General features: G+C 37.1%; 1 protein-coding gene across 1 annotated transcript in view; it reads right to left on the reverse strand.

Moving 5' to 3' along the window:
- The window catches only part of DPY19L1 (dpy-19 like C-mannosyltransferase 1), a 71,710-nt gene that overhangs the window by 43,336 nt on the left and 5,155 nt on the right, over window positions 1–23,219 (reverse strand). Inside the window, exons 4-7 of the mRNA XM_034670359.1 lie at window positions 21,927–22,047; window positions 21,129–21,222; window positions 7,857–7,914; window positions 291–382 (exon numbers count right to left, since the gene is read on the reverse strand). Of these exons, the coding sequence (XP_034526250.1) occupies window positions 291–382; window positions 7,857–7,914; window positions 21,129–21,222; window positions 21,927–22,047 (365 nt within the window). The remainder of the gene's footprint in view (window positions 1–290; window positions 383–7,856; window positions 7,915–21,128; window positions 21,223–21,926; window positions 22,048–23,219) is intronic.

Consider the following 23,219-nt stretch of genomic DNA (forward strand, 5'->3'; position numbering starts at 1 on the left):
ATATGGGAAAGTGGAGACGGCAGAAATGAAAGCAAATTTGCTGCTCCTTGAGCAGCTCTGTGGGCCACTGAGAAAAAAGGAAGAAGACTGGAAGGCAGATGAAGGAAATGTTTTTGGTAGTAAATATTTTGAAGTTACACGCTTAAAATAACCACGAATTCAACCTAGCAACAACATCTTAATTTTTTCCCTACCCTGACTGTTTTTATTATGGAAGCTTAAAAAATTCTAGTTTAAATTACTCAATGCAAAACAAACACACAGAAGACCTAAGGGTAAGTCAAAATTACCTGAGAATATGAGTCACGAGCAACATCTGAAGTACGAGGAATGGATAGGAGAAGCTTTCGCGGAGGGGTGGTGTCCACATCACACGAGTGCACTGAAAACACAATTCATAATGTATGGTCTCTTTGCTAAATTTGTTAAGTAAGACATACTCATCGAAAGCAGCTACTCATAAACACAAAAAAGTTTTTTCACACATAATTTAAATGGTATGTTGGAAAACAAGCTGCTAGGTTTTCCACCAACAGCAAAACTGAAAAGTGAGAAGGAAACATTATTGAGAGGGAGACACACATGGCACAAGATCTTGTGAAATATTAACATGAATTGTCAACAGCAAATACCAAAAACTTCAACTAGAGCCTAAAAGGAAAGTAGGGAAAGTACCAGCAAGAAAATGTTCTGCCAAAATTAACATTTCACTGGAATTGGTTGTATAAACCAGTTTAGTTTGTCCTTCCACTTGAATTTCAGCAAAATTATCCATAACCAATACTTCAAAACTCTTCATAGTCATCAATATTAGCATTTTGATTCACAGTGCTGCTAAAGAAAGAGTGCTCCATTTCTGTTTTTATCTCTTCTTTGCCCAAGCTAGCCTGGGCTGCAAAAATTTTAAAGGAGAAGAGATCAAATAAAAAGTAACAAAAGTCCTAAAATGTCATGTAGCAACTCTACTGAAGAACTCACTTAGGACTTAATTAAATAATGTTCCATTGCATTCTCTCTCTCCCTCTCCCTCTGCTCCTTCCCCTGCTCTAAGATATATAAATAAAATCTTTAAAAAAAAATAATGTTCCATCTTAGTTTTAGTACTCTCATTTTTCTGCATCTATACCAAATAAATTAAGAAGTCTATCTTTCAATTAAAGGAACACTGCACTGGATGAAATATAAATACTCTGATATTACCCCGACTAAGCTAGTCACACTAGAAGAAATCATTACATCTTTCAAGTCAGGCAAAGACCAAATGGAATTACAAAGACCACAGTGGAAATAAGTCTTTCCTTTATTTTAGCCCTACCTCAGAGTATTAGATCTTTCTACTATTGCTACAGAAAGTTTGAGCCAATTTACTTCCCTTTTTAACCAAAATTCACTATCCTCTATGAGATTTAACATAGATACCTATTTATAAATGAACCATACACACAAGAGAATTCTGAAAAGATTGCAAAAATCATTTTAAAATGTGTATTTGTTGTTACTGGAATGCAATTTTAAAAATGTTAGTTTACAAAATTAACTAGAAATTTCAATGTGATTGATAGTAGAGATGTATAACCACAATTTATAAAGTTATCCATCTCTGTGCAAAAACCAAGAAGAAAATATTTAAACTATATGATGTACAATTTGAGAATTTTCTTCATACAGACTGTTCACTCACATTTATTTTGTTACCCAATTTTAACTATGTTGCCATCTCTTTTTTTTTTTTAAGATTTTTTTTTTTTAATTTATTTATTTGACAGAGAGAGACAGCCAGCGAGAGAGGGAACACAAGCAGGGGGAGTGGGAGAGGAAGAAGCAGGCTCATAGCAGAAGAGCCTGATGTGGGGCTCGATCCCACAACGCCAGGATCACGCCCTAAGCCGAAGGCAGACGCTTAACCGCTGTGCCACCCAGGCGCCCCTATGTTGCCATCTCTTAGAAATTTGTTTCCTTTAATAGCTGAAGGCACTCAATTCTCTAAAACTCAATCACACCCTTTGTAAAGTAGGATGAGAAGGCTAAATTACAGAATTGAAACAAAGAGCAAGATCTTTCGCCTCTACGATGTTAAGAGTGAATAAAGGCAAATATGTGAAAGTGCTTTTTATTGTTTCTCCAATAACACAATGTGCTTTACTAGATCTGCTACAAACATAATTGCTGGTCCAGATGACCCCATGTAATCGAAAACAGTAAACAGATTTGCTTTAATCATACCTTACGTTTCAACAAATACATATTTTCTTTAATTATAATACAGTTTGCTATATAGGTTGACAGTTCAAAACGCCAATGCCTTCTAAAGGCATTATCTTGACATTTGGGAATTAGGAAAGGGAATAAATGAGTGAACTCCTTCACAAGGGGTTAGAGCACTGTGTGAAGCGCTCAGACCAAATATAAGACATTCCTAAATTGCACAAATGAACTCAATGAAAATCTCACTTTAAACTGTCCTCTTGGAGTATATAATTTTTAGCACACATTTCAAAGCACTGGATAATGCTGCAGCACAATACTGCCTAGGTATTGACAAGAACAAGCTCCTATTGTCTGCTTAGGAAAACCTGAATTTTCAATCATTTACTCAACAATCAAAAACCAAGGATTTTAGTAATAGGCAGCTTCATTTGTCAAGCTCTACTTCCAAAATAGCTCACCTATATTATTAGAAATCTATCATAATCTAATATACTTCTCTTCATAATGTAAAACTAAATAGAAGTACAACTACTGAATTATAAATTATAGTTAGTATCAAACAGATCATACTTAAGGCTCATTCCAAGAGTTTTGACTAGAGCTGATTATTTGTAGGATTAGTCATAAATTGCTGTTGGTAGAATGTTTAGGTTTAAAACAAATCACCTCACTTCTGAATGCTACGTAGTCTTATTCGTTATAATACTGCTTTATATTGCTTAATGTTAACTACAATATTGTGTTAAACCTTGCACTTACAAGTGCTTTCAAAAAAGATTTATGGCCAACATGGAATTAGAATCTTCAAAAAAGAGAGAAAATGGGAAAAATAAAATATCTGAAGAGAAGATATTGGCTAAAAATTTTCCAAAACTGATATATAAAAAAAAAAGAAATTAACCCATGGAACAAAGATATTCAGTGAGCCTTCAACAGGGCACATAAAAGCAGACCACATCTAAGTTTATTACCATCAAACCAATAAAAACCAAATATAAAAAGAAAGTCTTCAAACCACCAGAGAAGAGACACTCTACATGCAGAGTAACGATAGGAATGGGAACGGACTTCTCATTAAACAAAGGAAACCAGAAGACAACAGAATGACACTGCAAGTGCTGAAAGGTAAAGCTACCAACGTAGAATTCTTATCCAGCAAAAATACACTTCAAAAAAATGAAGGCAAAGTACAGACATTTTTAGACAGGCGAAAGCTAAGAGACCTTGTTGGCAGCGCATCTTCACCACAATGCTAAATAAAGTTCTTAAGACAGAAGAGAAATTATACTAGATGGAACCCAGATCTGTAGGATGAAAAATATCACTGAAACCCAAACACAAATATCCAGATGTGAAGGATGACTAGGAGATAAATAGGAAGGGAAATAGACAGGGCATAGGAAATAGTATCTACCAAAGCCCTGAGGAAGGAAAAGGAGTAGTCCTCTCCTGGCACCAGAGAAGGAAGGACGGTGAGACTGAAGCAAAGAAAACAGCCTGGAGAGTGGTGAAAGCAGGAAGGGCCCAGGTCTTAAAGAGGGCTGTAGGCTAGTTCTACCCCATTATAGGCAGTTTTCATCTAAGCAACAGATACATTCTCATCTAAGATCAGCACGCTCATCTTTTTTTGGGGGGAGGGGAGACTTTTGGAATTAACGCAAGTTTAATGTAAATTCACAAATCCATAAGCACACCTCTCAAAAGCCCGAATAAATAATACATCTTGCACTCATCCTAATTTCCAGATTAATGTAAAAAATAATTTAAGCCACATTACTCTTCTGCATGTAACCCTCCAATGGCCTTTCCACCTTCTCCAAATGAACCTTACGATGACCAACAAGGACTACAGAAAGGGCTCCTTCCATATCCCACCTCCCATTAACTGGCCTCATCCCTTCCACTCTCTCCTGTCACAAGGGCCTCCTTGCTGCTCCCCAAACAAGCCACTATTCCCTCACCTTAGGTAGAAGCTGTGTGGACCACTTTCACATGATTATCCACAAGGACAGGGATCTTTGTTTTAGTGATGTTATCAACATATCCTCAGCATCTACAAGTACCTGGCATACAGTGAACCCTCTGTATACATTGTTTTAATGGAGTTGAATAAAAAGAAGATCCAGAATAAATGTCCTAGCCAAAATGTGACCCTCACAAGAAAGGGAAGAAAAAAGGAGGAAGGGAGGGAAGAAGAAGAAGAAAGGAAGAGAGACAGAGAGAAAGGGAAGAGAAAAAGTTTCACAAATTAGCAAGGAAGGATCTCTACTTTTTACTTGTAAAAGATAAACTGTGGTATTATCTTTGAACTCCTACCCCCCTATCTAAGAGTGATCTGTGTGGAGGGAAGTTTGGAGAGATCACTGGTTAATCAGAAACCTTAGACTCTTATCCCTGCTTCCCAACCTTGAGCCAAACTTAACCTTCAATGCTTCCAATTATTATACAAACTGAATATTATTATTTACGAGTTATCTACCATACAGGAACATTCTAAGGATTAATGAAACTGTTTTCAAAGTGTTCTAAGAATTGTTTTCCAAAGCTTACATAAATAACTTTGTCAATAACTAATTAGGAATACGTGCATTTACATGTACGTTACCTCAGTTCAGTTCAAAAATTTTTAAGAAACTAACATGGGTCAGAAATATGTTATGGGTAATAAGAAAAGGTTAATTAGATATGCCTCTAAAGCAAACCTTTCACATACTATTTTGATTTACTTACTTTAGTTTCAAAAAAAAAAGGATTTTTCTCCTCATAAATGTGCCTATCTTTTCATCTGTGAGCATGTTTTATATAAAACAACATCAATTATACTGGGTAATAACTTTTTTAAAATCTCAAGATGAAAAAGTTAAACCTACTTCACATATAATGAATTTCTAACAGTCAAAAATTAGAGAAAAATATTGTATTACTTTTTTTTTTACATATACTCTTCTAAAAGCTTTCAGGCAGCATGCTAAAACTCCTGCAGCATCAAGCCACGGCGCCCACATCTGATCTTACAATAAGGAATGATTTAAAAGGCAGAGAACTGTTAGCTTTCCTCTCAGCAATCATTCTCAATAGGGACAGAGCCAATATTTAATAAAAAAGCTTAATAAGTGAAAACATCGACATAATTTTTATTATGAAACGTATAACCTCAATTATTATTGGTCATTACTATGAGCAATCAGTGAGTTCTTTATCGTATCTTCACAGGTTCCAGATTTGAAGGTTTTCAACTTCTGTTTTAAATCATCTGATTAATCCTTCTATTCTACACATCTTGTAGTTCTTTTGTTGAGGCCAAATTTTTCCCTTGTAAAACCATCTGAGTGAAAGAATATTTTCAAAAGTACACCACATTCTATATTAGAGAGCAAACTGAGTAAAGGAAATAGAATTTAAAAGCAAGTAACAATTGACAACTATTTTTTGGTACGTAAACCACTCAATGGCATGATTAACATTAACTCCCCTAAGAAAGAGGGATACCAAGTACCAATCAGTAACCCACCAGCAATTTCAGTGAGTACACACTGTGATACTCTAAACAAGTTCACCACATGTGTGAACAGGTACTCCCAGAGTAGATGCTCCCCTCATATAAAACTTACGTACTTTGGGCAACATTTTTAAAATTCAGATAATAATTGGGTCTGACAATCTCACAGTCTGAAAATCAAAATAAATATCAAATTATAATAAAACAGTTTTTGTTACTTAAGTTCTCACCCTTATTTTACCCAAAATTACAGTTTATTCCCTCAATTTCCCTCCAGTCCCTCACTCAAAATGGTCACTTTTCTACTCGTAAGCTAAGCTACTGATATGAATTACAATTATCTACTTGACCATTTCGGTAAAACCGTAATTCTAATTCTAATCACATTTAGTTGACCCCTTCCTAAGTAGAAAGAGATATCTAAGTATGTTTAAACGCACCAAGTAGCTGAAAGGTAACAAAAACAAAACAACCCCCCCAAAAAGAAGAAGAAGAAGGAGAAGAGGAAGAAGAAGTCATCTTTCAACCTGAAAAATGAAGTGAATAGTCCAAATTTCATTGGTATAAACTGAAAAGACTTTGCAATGTAAGTCTTACAATCAAAATTATAAGAAAAACAAGATCAGGAATTGACAACCTCTAATTTAGACTGAGGGTAACACAGTAGACCTTTCTGCTTCACAGACAGTTGTCTTTAAAACTGCACCTTGACTTCAAATTTTTCTATAATCTCTTTCCTCCAACACCTTATTGTGAACACTCAGTGCTCCTTTCCTTCATTGTTAAGAAGTTACTTCCGATTTCTTAGGTCATTCGCACAGGCCCTATGCCTCCACATGTTCTGTGGTCCACACTATGACATTGAGAAGCATCCACAGTCAAGAAGAGGCAAAAAAAAATTATTTTTCCTCAAAGTCAGACCAAACCATTTTGCAATGATTTGTCTCAAATGCTCTAATCTGTAAGGCCACTCTAGCTTTAAATTTCTGTGATTCTAAATACTAAGCAGGTGTTAGTTCAATATCCAATAGTAATCCACTGAACAATAAAAAAAAGTTCAACCTTGACTCTGTAGTTAAGTTTTAGTATGATTACTCTTAGGGCTTTGTAACGTGCATATTCAAATATTATACACGCTGTTTATAAATGCCTAAAAAGATTGAGTTACTTCACACAAAACAAACTGAGCTTTCTTCTCTTTCTCTCATACAAGATTTACCATGAAAGAAAACCAGGTAGAGATATATTAATAAATATTAATATTCATGTACAACTTTAAAATTCATGTACAACTATGACTGATCTAGTGGAAGGATTTCATTGGCGTCCTGAATTTTTATTAGAATTTAAACTAAGTTAATACTAATAAAAATAATACAAAGTAACAGTTATATAAGGGTTACTATGTGCCAAACATTGCTACAGGCACTTTACACTTGCAAATTCATTTAAACTCTCCAATAACCTCATGAGATAAGTACCATCGTTACACCCCATTTACAAAGGGGAAACTAAGGCAGGTAAGATTAATGATTTGCTCAGGTCAAGGGGTAGCAAAACAGCAAAGCCAGGATTTGAACACAGGTAGCTTGGATCCAGAGTCAATACTTTTTACCATAGTGTTCTCTTTAGAAAGCCCTTGGATATGTGCAAGTTTACAGGTATAATATAATATTCTGCAAAGGAGACTTAAAAATACATCCAAGTTTAATAAATATGCATTAAAATAGAAACACACTATATAGCTCCTACAACAAAAAGTTATCACCACACAAGGAAATTAACTTTATCCATGGTTGACTTATTTCTATTATAGCTAAACATGAACTTTCACTTTTAAATTATAAATAAAATTGACACAGACCCACTATTACTTCAAATCACTAAGAGATATATAACATAAAAGATATAATGTTCATGAAAAGTTAACTTAAAATAAATGCTAGTGTTAAAACTTGAATTAAAATAAGACCAAATATTTAAAGAATGCTACTACAAACTAAACTTAAAGAAATTAAAGAAACTGTAGTTCTGGAAGTAAAATCTCCTAAAATTTTTTTAAAATATCTGACTGACTACTTAAAGAAAAAACGTGTATTTCTAAAAATACAATCCCCTAAAGATTTTGAAAATATTGTTGACTACCTACCTCTCCATGATTGAAAAAGAAGCACAGCACTGTAACCAGGCCTCCTAATCGGCTACCGCTACAAAAGAAGATAAAAAACATAAATAACAAAAACCCAGGTCAATCCTAATGAAACCTTGGAATAAAACAATATGATAAGCTTCTTCAGTTTATTTCCTTTATAGTATCATTAGTCAAAACCAGTTTCATTTTTAAGAAGTCATCTTCCGTCTTCAAAATGTACCAAAACAGTGAATAAAAAATTGTGACTAGTCATGTTACCAGACATCATGCAACCGATCTTTTTCTTTCTCTCTCTCTCTGTTTTTTTTTTTTTTTTAAATCTTTAGTGCCACATATTTATTTGGGTCCTCCAGCAGTTCTCAAACTATTTTTCTAGGGACAAATGATACACATTCAGGAGAAAGGTGAGAAGTGTAGAAAAAGCCTTTGTGGTCATAAAGGTAGAAAACATCACAATGTCTCCTACTCTTGGAAATTCAGAAAGCAAGCCAGCACATTAAAGATTTAATTAACTCAGCAGTATTTCCCAAGCCTACCCCAAGCTACTTTTCTACAGAACATGCTTGGAGAACACTAGTTTACAGACAAAGTTTTATCTTTCATCTGTTTTTAAAACCTTGTAAAAGAACACAAATAGCAAAATATGACCACCAGGCTTCTAACTCTAGCTAAGAAATCACAATACCATAGTTTGGCCATCCTAACAACTAAACTTTCATTTGCTTAGCTAAGAGTAATGCATGTCCCCCCTCTCCTCCCACCCTGGCCAGAAGCATCTGGATGGGGAAAGAAAAGCTGTTTTAGGTCGGTTCCATCATTTCTTTCATCTTTACTCTTGAGGCCTTCTACTCTCTTTAGCTCATGCTTTTTTCTCATTATTTTACCCAAATACCCTTCCTTCTTTCTCTCTACCCAATAAGCATGTGCAGAACATAGACAAGCCAGAGGGGTAACAAGGATTCAGACACAGGTATTCTAGGCCATGTACTTACTCCTGGGGATGCAGGAATGAGGAAACATGGAGGAGATACAGGAGGTTGCTGGGCTAATCCGTGCAGGGAGCACACACCCCCTCCGCACCCCCTCCCAGCCTCCCAGGAGACAGGAATGGGCTGGCAGCCCTAGCACAGGTGGCCAGTCAGCCTTGGCACAAGACGAGGGTTAAGTCTGCATGTGCAGCGGCAAGTAGTTTATGGAGTTGCCATTTTCCCTACAGAGTCTTGAGCCCCTTGCCGCTCGAGAGAAGAGATGGCAGTGCTAGAAGTTTGAGGAAAGGGGGTTGTCTGAAATACCACTTGGATTTAAGGACAGAGTAACGAGGGAAAACAGAAGGGCTGCAGAGTCGTCTAAAGGGATCATGGGAAGTTGGAAGACCACAAATTTACAGGACAGTAATGGAATAACTGTGTGATTTTTCTCTACTGATTATCAACCTGGACCAGCACAAATGAAATATAAAGGGGCAAAGAAACAGCATATCAGCCAGAAAATGGCTGAAGTGATGAATCACAGAAATAAGAGGGACAGAAAGGTCAGGGAGCGGAAGTCAGGGCTCTCCCCTCAAGAGGCCCAGCAAACCTTCTTAAAAACATCAGCCAACAGGCCAATGCCAGGCTTCACGGCAATCCATAAGACACAGGCTAAATTAAGTGTGAGTTATGGGTTTAAATAAATAAATAGTAATGTTTTGAACTTATCCCAACAAAATAGAAAGGTACAAAGGTCTGTATATTTTAAAAATGGGTTTCCTCATTGCCACCCTTCTCTCCATCTTATTCACCTAAGATAATAATAACACTTGCATGTGTGCCCATCCTCCCAAATCTTTCTCTATACCCATACTTTAATGTGATCATGCTACTAACACCTCTCTGAAATTTGTTCCTTTTCTAATTCATCTATTATAAAGATTATTCCTAATCAATACACGTAATCCAAGGCATTCTTTTTTTTTTTTTTTTTAAGATTTCATTCATTTATTTGAGAAAGTGAGAGAGCAAGAGAGAGCATGAGCAGAAGGGTGAGACAGAGGGGAGAGGCAGAAGCAGGCTCCCCGTGGAGCAGAGAGCCCGACACAGGGCTCGATCCCAGGACCCTGGGACCATGACCCGAACTGAAGGTAAACGCTCAACCAACTGAGCCATCCAGACGCCCCAACCCAAGGCATTCTTATTAATAGATGTCAAACACTGCACGGTACAAATGTACTACGATTTGTTCGGCTCTTTCCCTATTATCAAACATATAGGTATTTTTTAATTTCTTACTATAACAAAAACATGTTAAAATAAATATCCTGTATACATAAATACCAGTGCTTTTATTTCTATAGGACAGACCTAACTGCGAGGCTACCAAGTCAAAGAATGTGAACCAGAAAATCCCATACCAGTCCATAGCACCCCCCACCACAGTGTGTGAAGTGTCTGCTTCTCCAGAACACAGCATCTGATGTGTCCAGACCCTTTATATTTTGCCCATTGGGTAGATGGAAACTTTTTTCTCACTGATATTTTGATTTGTACCTCTTGCCTACTAGTATGGGGCATCATTTTAATGGGTTTTTGGGACAATGTGCATTTTCTCTTCAGTGAATTGTCTGTTTACATTCTTGTCCATTTTTCCATTGGATCATCTGTTTCCCTATTCACAGATTAAGGGTATCAATTTTTTGACTCTTATATGTGTGATTAAGTATTTTGATATAAATTATAGTGTATTCTGCCAAAAAGAAATTTTAAATTTGATATAGTTAAATGTCAATATTTTCCTTTATTTCTTCTGCATTCCCTGTCTTGTCTGTGCAAATCTTTCCTACCTCAAAGTGACAGTGTTCTAAAATATCTTCTAGTATCATTGTATTTTACATTTAAATTTTCCACCCACAGAAATGTATGTGTAAAGCCCTAATCTTGTTCTTTTTGAAACAGATAGCCAATTATGCTAACACCATTTACCAAATAAACATTCCTTTTTCTGTTGTAATGAAACTCAGCCTTTATCATACATTAATTTCTCACAATACTAGAATCTGTTAATTCCAGTCAATTGATTTAATTCTATATTTTTCATATCACAGTGTTTTCATTACTGTAGCATTATGGTAATTTTAACATATGATAAGGAAAGTTCCCCACCCCTAAGTTCTCTTTTAACATTTTTTAAGGTAATTCTCTAACCAGTGCCCCTTCCCACACACAAAAATGTGTTGGATTTCTGATCAGATGTCATTAAATTTACATACAATTCTGGAAGAATTGTCATTTATATGACAGTAAGTCTGCCCATTCAGTTGGATAGTATGTCTCTCTCCATTTACCCAATTCTATTTCTTTAAGTAAAAATGTTATGGACAAGCAATACAGCCACCAGATATCTTAGAGCTAAAACTACTAAAAATAGAGGGATATAAAATCTGATCATAGTACAGTATTTTAACACATTCAGACTTTGGCAGGTCACATAAGCTAAAGAAAACATACTAAGGATCTGAAAAAGATAATCGATAAGCTCGATTTTATGGATCTTATAGTACTTTGACTATACAGAGAGTATACGTGATTTGTATAGCACCTGGAGCACCTGGCTGGAAAGACACCTCATCCTCTGATTTTAATCCAAAACAACCGACACGAGAGATTGAAAAACAACAGCAACAATAACACTTCAGGAAATTAATGTAAAATTCGCTTTTAAAAATACCCTAAACAGAATACGAGTCAAAACTGAAATTTTTTAAAATCAGTTTTTTTTAATGGCACAGTAAAGACAGGGTCAGGGATAAAAAGAGGACAAGGACAGAAGAATCCCCAGTCCAACTTCCCGACCAAATCTCATGATGGGGTCTGCTCAAGAAGTCTCCCACCCTCACTCGAGTGCCATACGACCCGTGGGGTTCTGAGACCTGACATTTTCCCAAAGGCATAATCAGTGTGTCATCACTCCCTTTTCACCAAATAACCACAAGATAGGTTATGGCCCAGCATCTTCCACAAACACAGACAGCTTTGCTTAACTAACGAGGTAGGCAGATTTTCTGGTACACTTTCGTGCCCTGCAGAGCTAGAAGGGGAGAATAAAATTTGCTTATCTACAAGAAATATCTGACTTACAATCATTTTGAAATGGTGTGACTTGCAATAAGTCTAAAATAGTGTCCCCAGCATTTACCTCCTTCCCCTCCAATCCTTACAGACTATCACATAGGTCATTCTATTTTGCTAAACAGAAAAGATGTAATAATCAGAAAACTTAAGACTGATTTTTTTCCCCATTACGTTGATCAGTTGATATTTCAGCATTCCCTAGTGGTTAAAAAAAAAAAAAAGCTTCTTCTGCAATATTACCACCAACTGTCAGAAAATATGAAAGCTCCTACTGTGCAAATTTTAAAGTAGTCTAAGTTTGCGCATTTACTCATACATCTCATTCACCTTTGAGCCTTGATTTCCTCAGGTATAAAATGAAGGGGTAAGCATGTAAAAGATCTTATAAATACTTTTCAGTTCTGACATTTAATAATTTACAATTCTCTTCTTTCTCACATCTTTAAGTAACATGGATTCAAATCAATCATCGTATTTCGGTAGGCTTAATCACTACTTGTACCTCTATCAAAGAAATGATAAAACGTATGAAGTTCAGCATTCAAGGAGAAAAAGTAATAGTTAATTCAAAATGTTATTAAATAACTCTTGGAGCGAGTTATATAACTTTTGCTATATGAATGCTTATGAAAGAGAAGATCAGAGAATAATGTGGAAATAACTGAATTAAGAGAATTCCAGTCGCAAATTTGAGATGAAAGGCGTAAGCACCTTGCTAGCCAGATGAAGAAATGCCCAGCAGGCCTGCTGAGAGCTGAGCATCTTCCCCTAAACTTACACATCCTCTGGCTTCTCTGGAGCATAAAAGAAAGTCACAGAAAGTAAAGGTGAGGAACAAGAATGACAATCAGGAAGGCTAGGAAAGGTCTCAGCTTAGTCCTTCCAGTCTGTGACAGTCAACTAATCAATTCCTTTAATTTAACTATTTGTCTGCCAGGGCCAAGAAACAGATTTCTACTAGACTGTGAACTTCCCAGTTCATCATGGTAGCTCCCGCTGTGCCTAATACTGGGTCTGAGCCTTGTCTACGGCACAGAGTCAAAAGGTACCTGAGGAGTAAATGAGAACATAAAAACTACCCAATCGCAAGTTGGCTGGCATTCCTTTTTGAGGAGAGGGGCACTTTCAGTCGCACACTCCACACTTTCCATAACTGCTATCCTTGGTCCCTGGCCTGGACACAGGCTCTTGCTCATCATCAGCGCCATGTGTCCGGTGGAGCCTCTACAGTGACCCAACCACCACACTGCTTGATTCTCCATCCAGACCTTTTCCTGTGCCCTCAAGAACCTCCGTTCCATGGTGAACAATCCTTCCAGGAACCCTCAGCCTCCACCCGATGCTTCCCTCTCCTCTGACCTCAAAACCTTACCCTCCTCTGAGGAGAAGTTCCCCTTCCTCATGGCACCATGCTCCTGTACGACTCAAGGCCAGGGCTGAGGCCGAAGCTTCCTCTATTGCTACTTTCAGACACCATCTGGGATCCTTCATGAAAGCCTGCTCCTCTGAGCTCAATTCTCTCACTTGCCCCCTCACAGAAGTTCTCTCCCAATACTCAGTTCATTCTTCATAATTCACATCTGTTCTCCTTCGTCAAGAGCATGTCTAGAGTCTTAACTCACAGAGTCAGGGTCCAGGGTCCCCTGTTTCTCTTTTCCATTCCCTCTATCACACTGAGGTGGCTTTTTGAGAGCTTTTCAATGATCCATTTTATGAGCTTCTCTAGATTTAATGTCTGCTGCTCTGTACCACTGTGGTCACTCTGATCTGTCTCTGATGTCTTCCTCCTCTTGAATATTTACCTTTCTCTGTCTCCACTCTGTTGGATACACTGAGAAGCCATGCCACCCCATGGCTTTTCAGCTCTTGTCAGAAAAGCCTGTCCATTCTCTTGTAGACATAGCTAGTCACCAGAAAATGCCTTTTCTTCCACAGGACGAACCAACCAGTCACAGAGCATAATGTATTCATCCTCTGATTTTCGACTCTACTCTGTTATTTTCTTTGGTTATTGAAGGTTCATGCTTCTTTGACACCAGAAAGAATTTTTAACTACTTTATTTCTAGCTGTGTTCCAGAAGCCCTGAAGGCATGGTAGATTAGTCTGCATGCCAAACCTTCCTTTTGATTTTGCTTACTAACATTCCCCCTTTCTGTCCTCAATAGTGAAAGTGAATAGTCATAGTTAATATAACCAGTTTCTCTATTTTCTTCTCATAATCCAGCCCAAGTTATCTATGAAGTGACTCAGTGTCCTTTTTAGACTCTGCGGCAGAACAGAGTAGCTTTTCAAATCAATTCTTTATATCAATCAATCTACACCTTCCCCTTCCCGTACTTGTTTTAAGGCAAAGTTGAACTTCTTATTCTTTATGCCAATTTTGCTTTGCTTCCATTGTTTTATTTGAGATTTTTCTGTTGTTCATGCTTCATTAGAAAATCAAGCATTACTGTTTATGCAGCCTGGATTTTTGGCCAAAAATATGTCTTAAATAAGCTATGAATGACATCAGCTCAAACGTTCTCAGCTCCATGCTGTTGCTGCGGGTTGTTTGTTTTGTTGTTTTTTGCTTTTGGAATGTTCTATTAACTTGGCCTTCTAGTACGTCTTTAATCACTTGCTCTAACAGTTGTACATGAATATTTAAAAGATAAGTATTTCTCTTCAGTATGCATAAATTGATGAAAGTTATTGGTTGAAAATACTGGCATCTTTTCTCTAAAACCTGTCCCTTTTTAGGTCATTATCTCAGCAAATGACACTTAACCACACTGTTTGCTGCCCAAGTCTGACCCCTAGGAGAGATGCATAACTTTCCTGTTACTCTGTTTCCTCAGAGTTACCTTTTAAGGTCCTAGGTACATATTTCTTCAGTAAACAAATAATCTAAAGACTAGAATTTGGAAAAAAAAAAAAAAAAAAAAGAGTGGAATCTGCAGAGGAAAAGCTTCAGATGAGTCCACTGAGAAAATATTTCCCAAATTGGTAAAATGCTAATAAAAGCTTACGTGATAGATAATATTATATTATTTTTTGTGCCTTTCATAAATAGTAATCAAGAGCTAAGTTTTTTTCCCAATAACTTATTTATTTGCTTCATTCAATTAAAAACTATTTTCTGAAAGCAGGCATTCTTCTAGGTGCCTTGCAAGAATTATTTTATTGTATTCTCACATAGAAGACAATGCCTCCTAAGTCATTTAGGTGTTCTCCCTTCTACCCAGGCACTTCTTAAAAATTCTATAATCTTGCATTCCAGTTAACTTATGAAACACTTTATTTCCCTATTACAACCCCGAAAAACCTTTGTTACATTAAATTTGCTTTCACATCCAAAGGCAAACCAAAGAACTGGCAGTCACTCTAAGTTCTTCCCACATCATTTATTCAAATTATATAAAAACTCAATGTTAACAGGTTCCACCCACGATCTGGAGCTCCCATACAGCTTTTTTGTCCTCCAATCTCAAACATGACAGCCTAGGATAGCCAGACAGCTAAGGAAAACTTCTAACATGGTAGGTAAAGACAGAAAGATTTAAAAAAGTGAACTAGAAGACACCAAATTACTTAGGGAAGGAAAAAGATCATTAGTATCCTCAGAGAGAAAGATATTGAATCCATGAAACAAAAATACTATTTTTTTTAAAAAAGGAACATTCACAGAACAAATGAAAATTCTTGAAAATTGGAAGATAACAAATGAAAAACTGAATAGAAGAGTTGGAAAAATAAAGTTAACAAAATTTCCTAGATTGTAGAGGAACAATGATATTAAAAATGGGAAAATATATGAAAATTAGAGGATCAGGAAATGCAATATCCAAATGACAAAAGTTCTGAAAGCGCAAACAGAAGGAATGAAGTGAAGAAATAATCCAAGAAAATTTCCCTGAAATTAAGGGCATAAAGTGCAGGACTTTTGAAGCAATGTGTCACACGTCCAAGATAACAGATCTACAGTGAGACATATTGTGAAATCTCAGAAGCGCAAACAGAAGGAATGAAGTGAAGAAATAATCCAAGAAAATTTCCCTGAAATTAAGGGCATAAAGTGCAGGACTTTTGAAGCAATGTGTCACACGTCCAAGATAACAGATCTACAGTGAGACATATTGTGAAATCTCAGAACCATGGAGACAGAAGATTCTACAATCTTTCAGAAAAGAAAGGGAAGAAAAGGTCACACACAAAAGTTTAGGAATCCGAATAATTTAGGAATGCCTGAACAGCACCGCGTGAAGCAACAATCGTGTGACACCTTCAAAATTCTGAAGGAAAATGATTTCTAATCTTGAGTTCAATACTCAGCAAAGCTATCAATCAAACACGAAGACAAAATAAAGACATTTTCAAATATACAAGGTCTCAAAAATTTACGTCCCATCCACTCATTCTCAAAAACTTCTAGAAGACGGACAATGTACCAGAGTAAAAAATAAACCAAGAAAGAGGAATACATAGAATATGACATAAGAGATCCCATTATAAGAGAAAAATGAAAGAACTCTGGATAGTGAAGGAAAATGCCAAGGTGACAGATAAACACCAAACAACAGAAAGCAGTCAGTCCAGAACCAAGCACTGACTCACGCCCAGATCCTCATGTTTTATTTAACCTGAGAATAATGCCCCAGTGAGCCTGGACCAGATTGTTGTCAATATTTTGTCTTGGCTTCTACATGTCTTACTGTTGGCATCAGCTAAAGACACTCATTTCACCTACAGAAATTATTCTGCTTTGGTATGCTCTTGAGAGCCAGGGTACACAGTGGTGAATTTGGAAACAGGGGACAACTCTTCCCCCTCACAATATTTCTACTGGACATTCAGGACCAGGACCACACTACATTTCTTCCAGACCTCCCTGCCAAATGAGTCCTACATCTATCCTAAGACTAGCTCATGACCTTGCTTACTAATGCCCTATGGAGTTGGGCTCCTGATTAAAAACCCATTTATGATTTCTGAGGCCCAACCACAGATAATTACAAAGGTTTACCTGACAGGCCTCATTGAGACAGCTACCCTCCCCACGCAGACGTGGTTCATGGCCAGCACAGTGCAGTCTCTGAGGGCTCAGGATGCCCTGGCCAGTCATGCCCCTCACATCTTTACATTCCTAACCCCAGCACCTTTATTCCTAGGTCTCTTTATCTGAGACTTTGGGCGGAGGTCCCCTTATGGAAGGGTAAGAGGGGGCAACTCTAAAGACATTTTTCCCCAGTCTGACTCAGTACCCAGTACTTTTCCATTCCTAGCCATCTCCCCCTCACCTTCCCCCCTCCCACCTCAGGGTCCATAAAACTGCTGGCACCTTTTGTTCAAGGCTTCCTCAATAGTGAGATAACCTCCATGTCTGCACTGATTCCTCGATTCTCAACCAAGGCACTGTTCCATGGGGGGAAATGGACTAGGGGGAGTCTGTTTTCTCCAGTTTTAGAATCTTATTACACCATCACAGTAAGTAATAAAAGGCTAAACTCTTTCGCTTTTGGCTTATTGTTTTAAATGACTACTCCAATACCTGGCAGCTCAACTCCCTCTCTTACCTAGCTCGGCTGAGCTCCTAAAGATCCCTGAAGGCTCCCTCAGGGAGCCCTCCTCCCTGCAGAATACAGACTTACACACACCAAGTCTTAAGCAACTGGCCTCCAGAAACTGCTTGTAGCTGACACATGTCATCTTATGAAATAAATAACTGTAATTATCAATTAACAACACAGCTTTTAGAAAACAATTAACAACGTGTGTTTTATTTTTAAAAATACCAAAATACTGAGAATTCCAGAAAAAGAGGTACAACATGAATAGGCTGTGTTTGCACAAACATCTGACTTCATCTCCTCAAGTCAGAGCCTGGCAGCCCAGCCCCATTTCACCATTTGGCGGTGTTTTCTATTTTCTCTTCCACTTTCATTTTCTGTGAAATGGATGGGCTTATCTGACTTCAGAAAACTTATATCTTACTATTTTAAAAGAAATATACTTCTGGAGTAAAAATGTCATACTCAATCTGCCTGTAAATTTATATAATACAACTTATAAAAAGATTCTAACCACAATTATAGATATCCTCCTCTTTATTCTTAACCCACATGTTAAGAAGTCTGCAGCTTCACCCCACTTCATACAGTTCAAAGGGTGACCAAACAAGGAAGAAAACAATAAGAACTACCTAACAACATGAGACCTCTGAAAATACTCAAGTCAAGAACACTTTAAAATATGATGAAAAAGACTGATAGAAAAGAAGTGACAGAGGACTTTATTCAACACAATATAAACCAGGATCACCACTGGAATCTAATTTACACACCCGCCCTCAAGGCACAGTGCGGTACTCAAGGCTCCCTGAATACAAGGGGCTCTATAATGTAGGAGAACTAGATGCTCATTTGGGGCTGGGAAGAAACGAGTTTAGGATGTCTCTGGATAGAGCTAAAGTGATTATTCAGGGGTAAAAAAAAAAACCACTCACAAACAAAACAAAGGGAGAGCTAGAAAAATGAAAACATGTGCCACCAATGCAGTGTCTACATCCAAACACAGCCACATAAGGCAGACCACTCCCGGGGGTCCAAGGGTCAAGGACACAGAAAGGGGCCAACTAGGGCCCAGAGCAGTCAAATGGGTGAAGCTGAAACAGGCTGCAACCCTCGGAGCTAGGAAGAGAAACCAAAAACAGCTATTTGGAAAGGCTCAAATGCCTTTTTTTTTTCTTTTTTTTTTTTTTTTGAGAGAGAAAGTGAGAGTGTGTGAGCAAGCAGGAGGAAAGGGCGAAGGGGAGAGGGAGGGAGAGGATTGTAAGCAGGCTCCACACCCAGCCAGCACAAAGCCAGACTCAGGGCTCGATCTCACAACCAAGAGATCATGACCTGAACCAAAATCAAGAGCTGAACGCTTAACTGACTGAGCCACTCAGGCGCCCCAGGACTCAAATGCTTTTAAGGCAAAGTCACTCCCTCCTGCTACCCTAAACAGTGGTCTACAGATTTTTTTTGACACTCAAACTACAAAAAATGATACTTTACACTATAACTCAGCACATGTACACGTAGACATGTATCAACAAATAGAAGTTTCTCTAAATAACACCTATCTTACAAAGTGTTGTATACTCCATTATTTATATTTATAATCTTTACTTTTTCATGTAAAATACAATCCTAGGCCACGCCCACTAAAGTGATCCTAAAATTACCCTGCAGTTTGACACACAGTATGCTGAAGTAGTCACCAGCTAACTTCAGTGACAGGTGAAGTCAAGGGTCTCAGGAGATCATAGTTCAGCTTGAATCCTGTCCCTCTATTGGTTAAACTTCTAATTTCCCTCACTGGCTTTGGAATAGTCTCAGACCAGACAAGCTCATTCATGAACCAGCCCAACCCATTTCTCCAGTCTTCCTCTTCTACAAGGGCCCTTAATAATCCGCATCCTAGAAAAGCTGATCCACTTTCTACATCCCAGGATGTCCACCTTTGCCTCTCCCTGGGATTCTTTTCTCCCCAACATACCCAAAACGCTCTGACCCTCTAAAACACAGTTAAAGCAACCCTCCACACAGAACAAATTTCTCCTGCCTCCAGCATTAGAAGCACTTTATCCTTGCTATCTGTCTACCATTGACACACAGCCAGCACCATCTCCCACTCCCACTCCACCCGACCACAAGCTTTCAAAACCCAAGCATGCCATCTCCAAAAGAAGCCACTTGGTCTGTACTTTATGTTGCCTGGACAAATGGCACACGTATCTCCTATGCAGGGAGAAAACTGCTGTCTGGGGACTGTTCGGGCTGAAGACCAAGAAATCTCAGGTCAGGGCCCAAACCACCCAGAACCTCTCAGTCAAAACCAGAACATCATACTCTCCACAGCAAATGTTGTACCTTTGGCCTTGGAAACGATGGTTATAACAAGCATGATAAGAAAATGATACTAAATATTTAATAAATGTTTAGAAATTCTTCTCTCAATTTCAATTCTTCTTTCAGAAAAGCAGCATAACTATAGATCAGCAATTTCACAACATTGCCACGTTCCATATTTTAACTTCTCTTACTCAAAATCAAATCTCCCAAATGTAGTAAAGCTATCCACTAGTACTTAGCGGAATGATAAATTCCCCCCCAAGATAGAGACCTTTGGCTCATCATGATACAAGGCACACTGCCCTTGCTCTCTTTTAAGTCAGCTTCCTCTTCTGATTACCATATACTTTTGGTTATCTGTGTGTCTTGCTCCAAAAACAAAATTTTCCACCTCATCTTTTAATCATGCATTTTCATTTCAGTCTCCCCCAGTGACATAATTAAAAGAACTTTCCTATAGCTAAATCAGAAATATTAGCATCAAAGTATCTTAAATCTATATGCAAATATACTCTAAATTGATCTTCTAATAACTTCCTCATCTTACAAATATTTATCAAGTAACCGTTATCTGCTCAAACACTGAGCTAGGAATGCAGCAGATCTCCGAGGTACTAAACTGAAAATGCCATACTTCCAAAGCAAAGATATGGGATAATAGCAGATTCAAACTCATTAACCCAAATGGAAAATAATATACCTATGCTCACACTTCTGTACTACAAGAAATCAGTAAGCAATAAAAAAAGAAAATTCTAAAGATACTCTCAAGGTAAAATAGTTCAAACAAGTATACAATGTAACAAACTGTCAAAAAAAAAAAAGAAAAACATAAAAACCCTTTAAAAATTTGTCAATCTTTTTAGTTTAAGGAATATTGCTGGACTATGAAGTTAATCAGGTCAAATATTAAATATCTGTTTAGAGTATATTTCCATTTTAATGTCAGCAAAATAGAGTCATTAACACCATTTGATAATGAGTGGTCCTTTCCTTATATTTTATGTAAACAATATACTGCTTATGCTCAAAAGCCTGTGAATATTTAAAATGTATCCAATATCCCCACCATTCTCTATTTAAGCATCTAAAATTATTTTAAGTTTGGCTGACTATGCCAATGGTGAAATCATTCAAATGGGAAAGAATTTTGTATCTATAAGCAGATGTATTAGAAATAACATTGTTATAGAACTGAACTGCAAGTTCATCTTTATCTCACTATTTTTATTATTTTAGTACATAGTATTATAACACATACCAATATATTCTCAATGAATGGTCTTACCTTAAATATGTGCCATATATGAAGAATAAAGCCATCATTAGTCCATTTAAAATAAAAATTACAGCAACATAAAAGCAAGCAGGATCTCCCAATCCTTTAAAAACAAAACAAAAAAAAGCATATGTTCTAACTATAAATTACTTTGCGTGTCTGGCAATTTATATTAAAATGTGCTTATTTTGAAAATGGCACAGATATATTAAATGGTTGCCTTGGTTCCCATATGAACACGTGACACTACTGCCGAACAAAGATGAGAACACGGCACTAGCTGCGGTGGTTTTTAAACAGGGCTACCAATTCATGGACACGCCTCCTGTAGAGGTACAGGGGTCTCTGCACCTCTTTTGAGCCCAGCTGGGCTTGTGACTGCCTCAAAAGACGATGGCGGGGACCATACCATGTGACTTCTAAGGCTAAAAGAGGCCAAGCAGTGTCTAACTTGGAGCCCATGAAAAGCCTGACTACCCGGAGGTACTACGCTATACAAAAGCCCAGGGGGCATGGAAAGGGCATTATGTAGCTGTCCCAGTTGACAGTCCCAACGGAGCCCAGCCTCGCAGGGACCTCAGCCCAGCAGCTAGAATGTAAGTGAAGCAGTCTCCAATCAATTTCAGTCTTCCCAAGCCACTTGAGTCTAGCAGAAGCCTCCGACATGATGGGAACAAACCAACCCTGCTATCCCCTGCCCAAATTCCTCACCTGCAGAATCCATAAGCATAATAAAATGGTTCTTTATATCACTAAGTTTAATGTGCTCCTACAAATAACTGGACAATATCATGGAAAGAAACTTGCCTTCACAGCTTTCAATAGGACTGAGTCCTTCTCCTCTGGTCACCGTCCAACATATCTTGGTTTGAAGACCAATCAAGTCCATTATTTTGGTATAAATCCGGTACCAGCTGGCTAAGATTACCTTTTTTTTTTTTAAATAGAGACTTTTTTTAGATTTTTTAGAGAAAAGATATTATCATCAACAGTTTCATTACTAGAATATTTTTGAGATATTTTGATAATTATCAAATTTTCCTTTCCTCTACCATCTACTTAGCTCCCTTTAAATCTAATAAAATAAGCCTTACAATCCCCTACACAGATTCTTCATTGGTCAGTCTTCAACTCTCCACCCATGGGTAAGAATAAAATATAACAGGAAACACAAGATTTATATTTTTCAAAAGGTATAATATTCTACTAAGGTACACAAAAGAAAACTTGAACAAATAGACACTCTGTTTTCTTGAGTAGATCTAATTTCTCAAGATGTGAATAGATATAGTATTTCTGTACAGAAAAAATACATACAGGTCATACACAAAGTTAAAAGGCAAACAAAAGGCTGGGAGAAAATGTTTACCTAGATAGCATGGTATTAATATCCAGCATGTAATAAATGAGCTCTTATAGAATTTCAACAGAAATATACACAAAAGGCATAAGCAATTACTTTTAAAATTTAAAATACACTTTTAATGTAAGCATGGAATGAAATACATATATACACACATATACAGCAATGAACAAAATATATCATGTGATTTTAATTATTTGTCTACCAAATTGGCAGGGATTCAGGGAAACAAGCATTTTCAAAAACACTGCCAATGGTAATTTTGATTAGTATACTCTATCTAGAAAGCATTTTGGCAACACGTACCAAAATCATTAAAGTATATACTCTGTTGAACTAAACAGTTCCACATCAACAAATTTATAGTTTTAAAAACATAAGGATAGGTACAGAGATTTAGCTTCAAGGATGCTTATGGTAGCTTTAGACTATTTTAAAAGTTGAAAACAATGAACATTTTCACAAAAGATGGACTAAATAAACAATGGGAAACTATATATATATATATATATATATAGCCACTAAAACTGATCCTGAGGAAGAAAAGATGACACAGGAAAACTGTTATAAACATTCTAAAAGACAAAAAGCACTTATTAAAAAAATATTTCTGTAAAAGTAAATGTGCACATGGTCATAGAATGTACTCAATAAACAGTACATTAGTAAACCATCACTGAACCTTGGTGGTTATTTGTCTCTATCTCCATCTCCTCATTAATCAATCGGCTAATTCA

The sequence above is a fragment of the Ailuropoda melanoleuca genome, chromosome 1, assembly GCF_002007445.2.
Source record: "Ailuropoda melanoleuca isolate Jingjing chromosome 1, ASM200744v2, whole genome shotgun sequence".
NCBI lineage: Eukaryota > Metazoa > Chordata > Mammalia > Carnivora > Ursidae > Ailuropoda > Ailuropoda melanoleuca.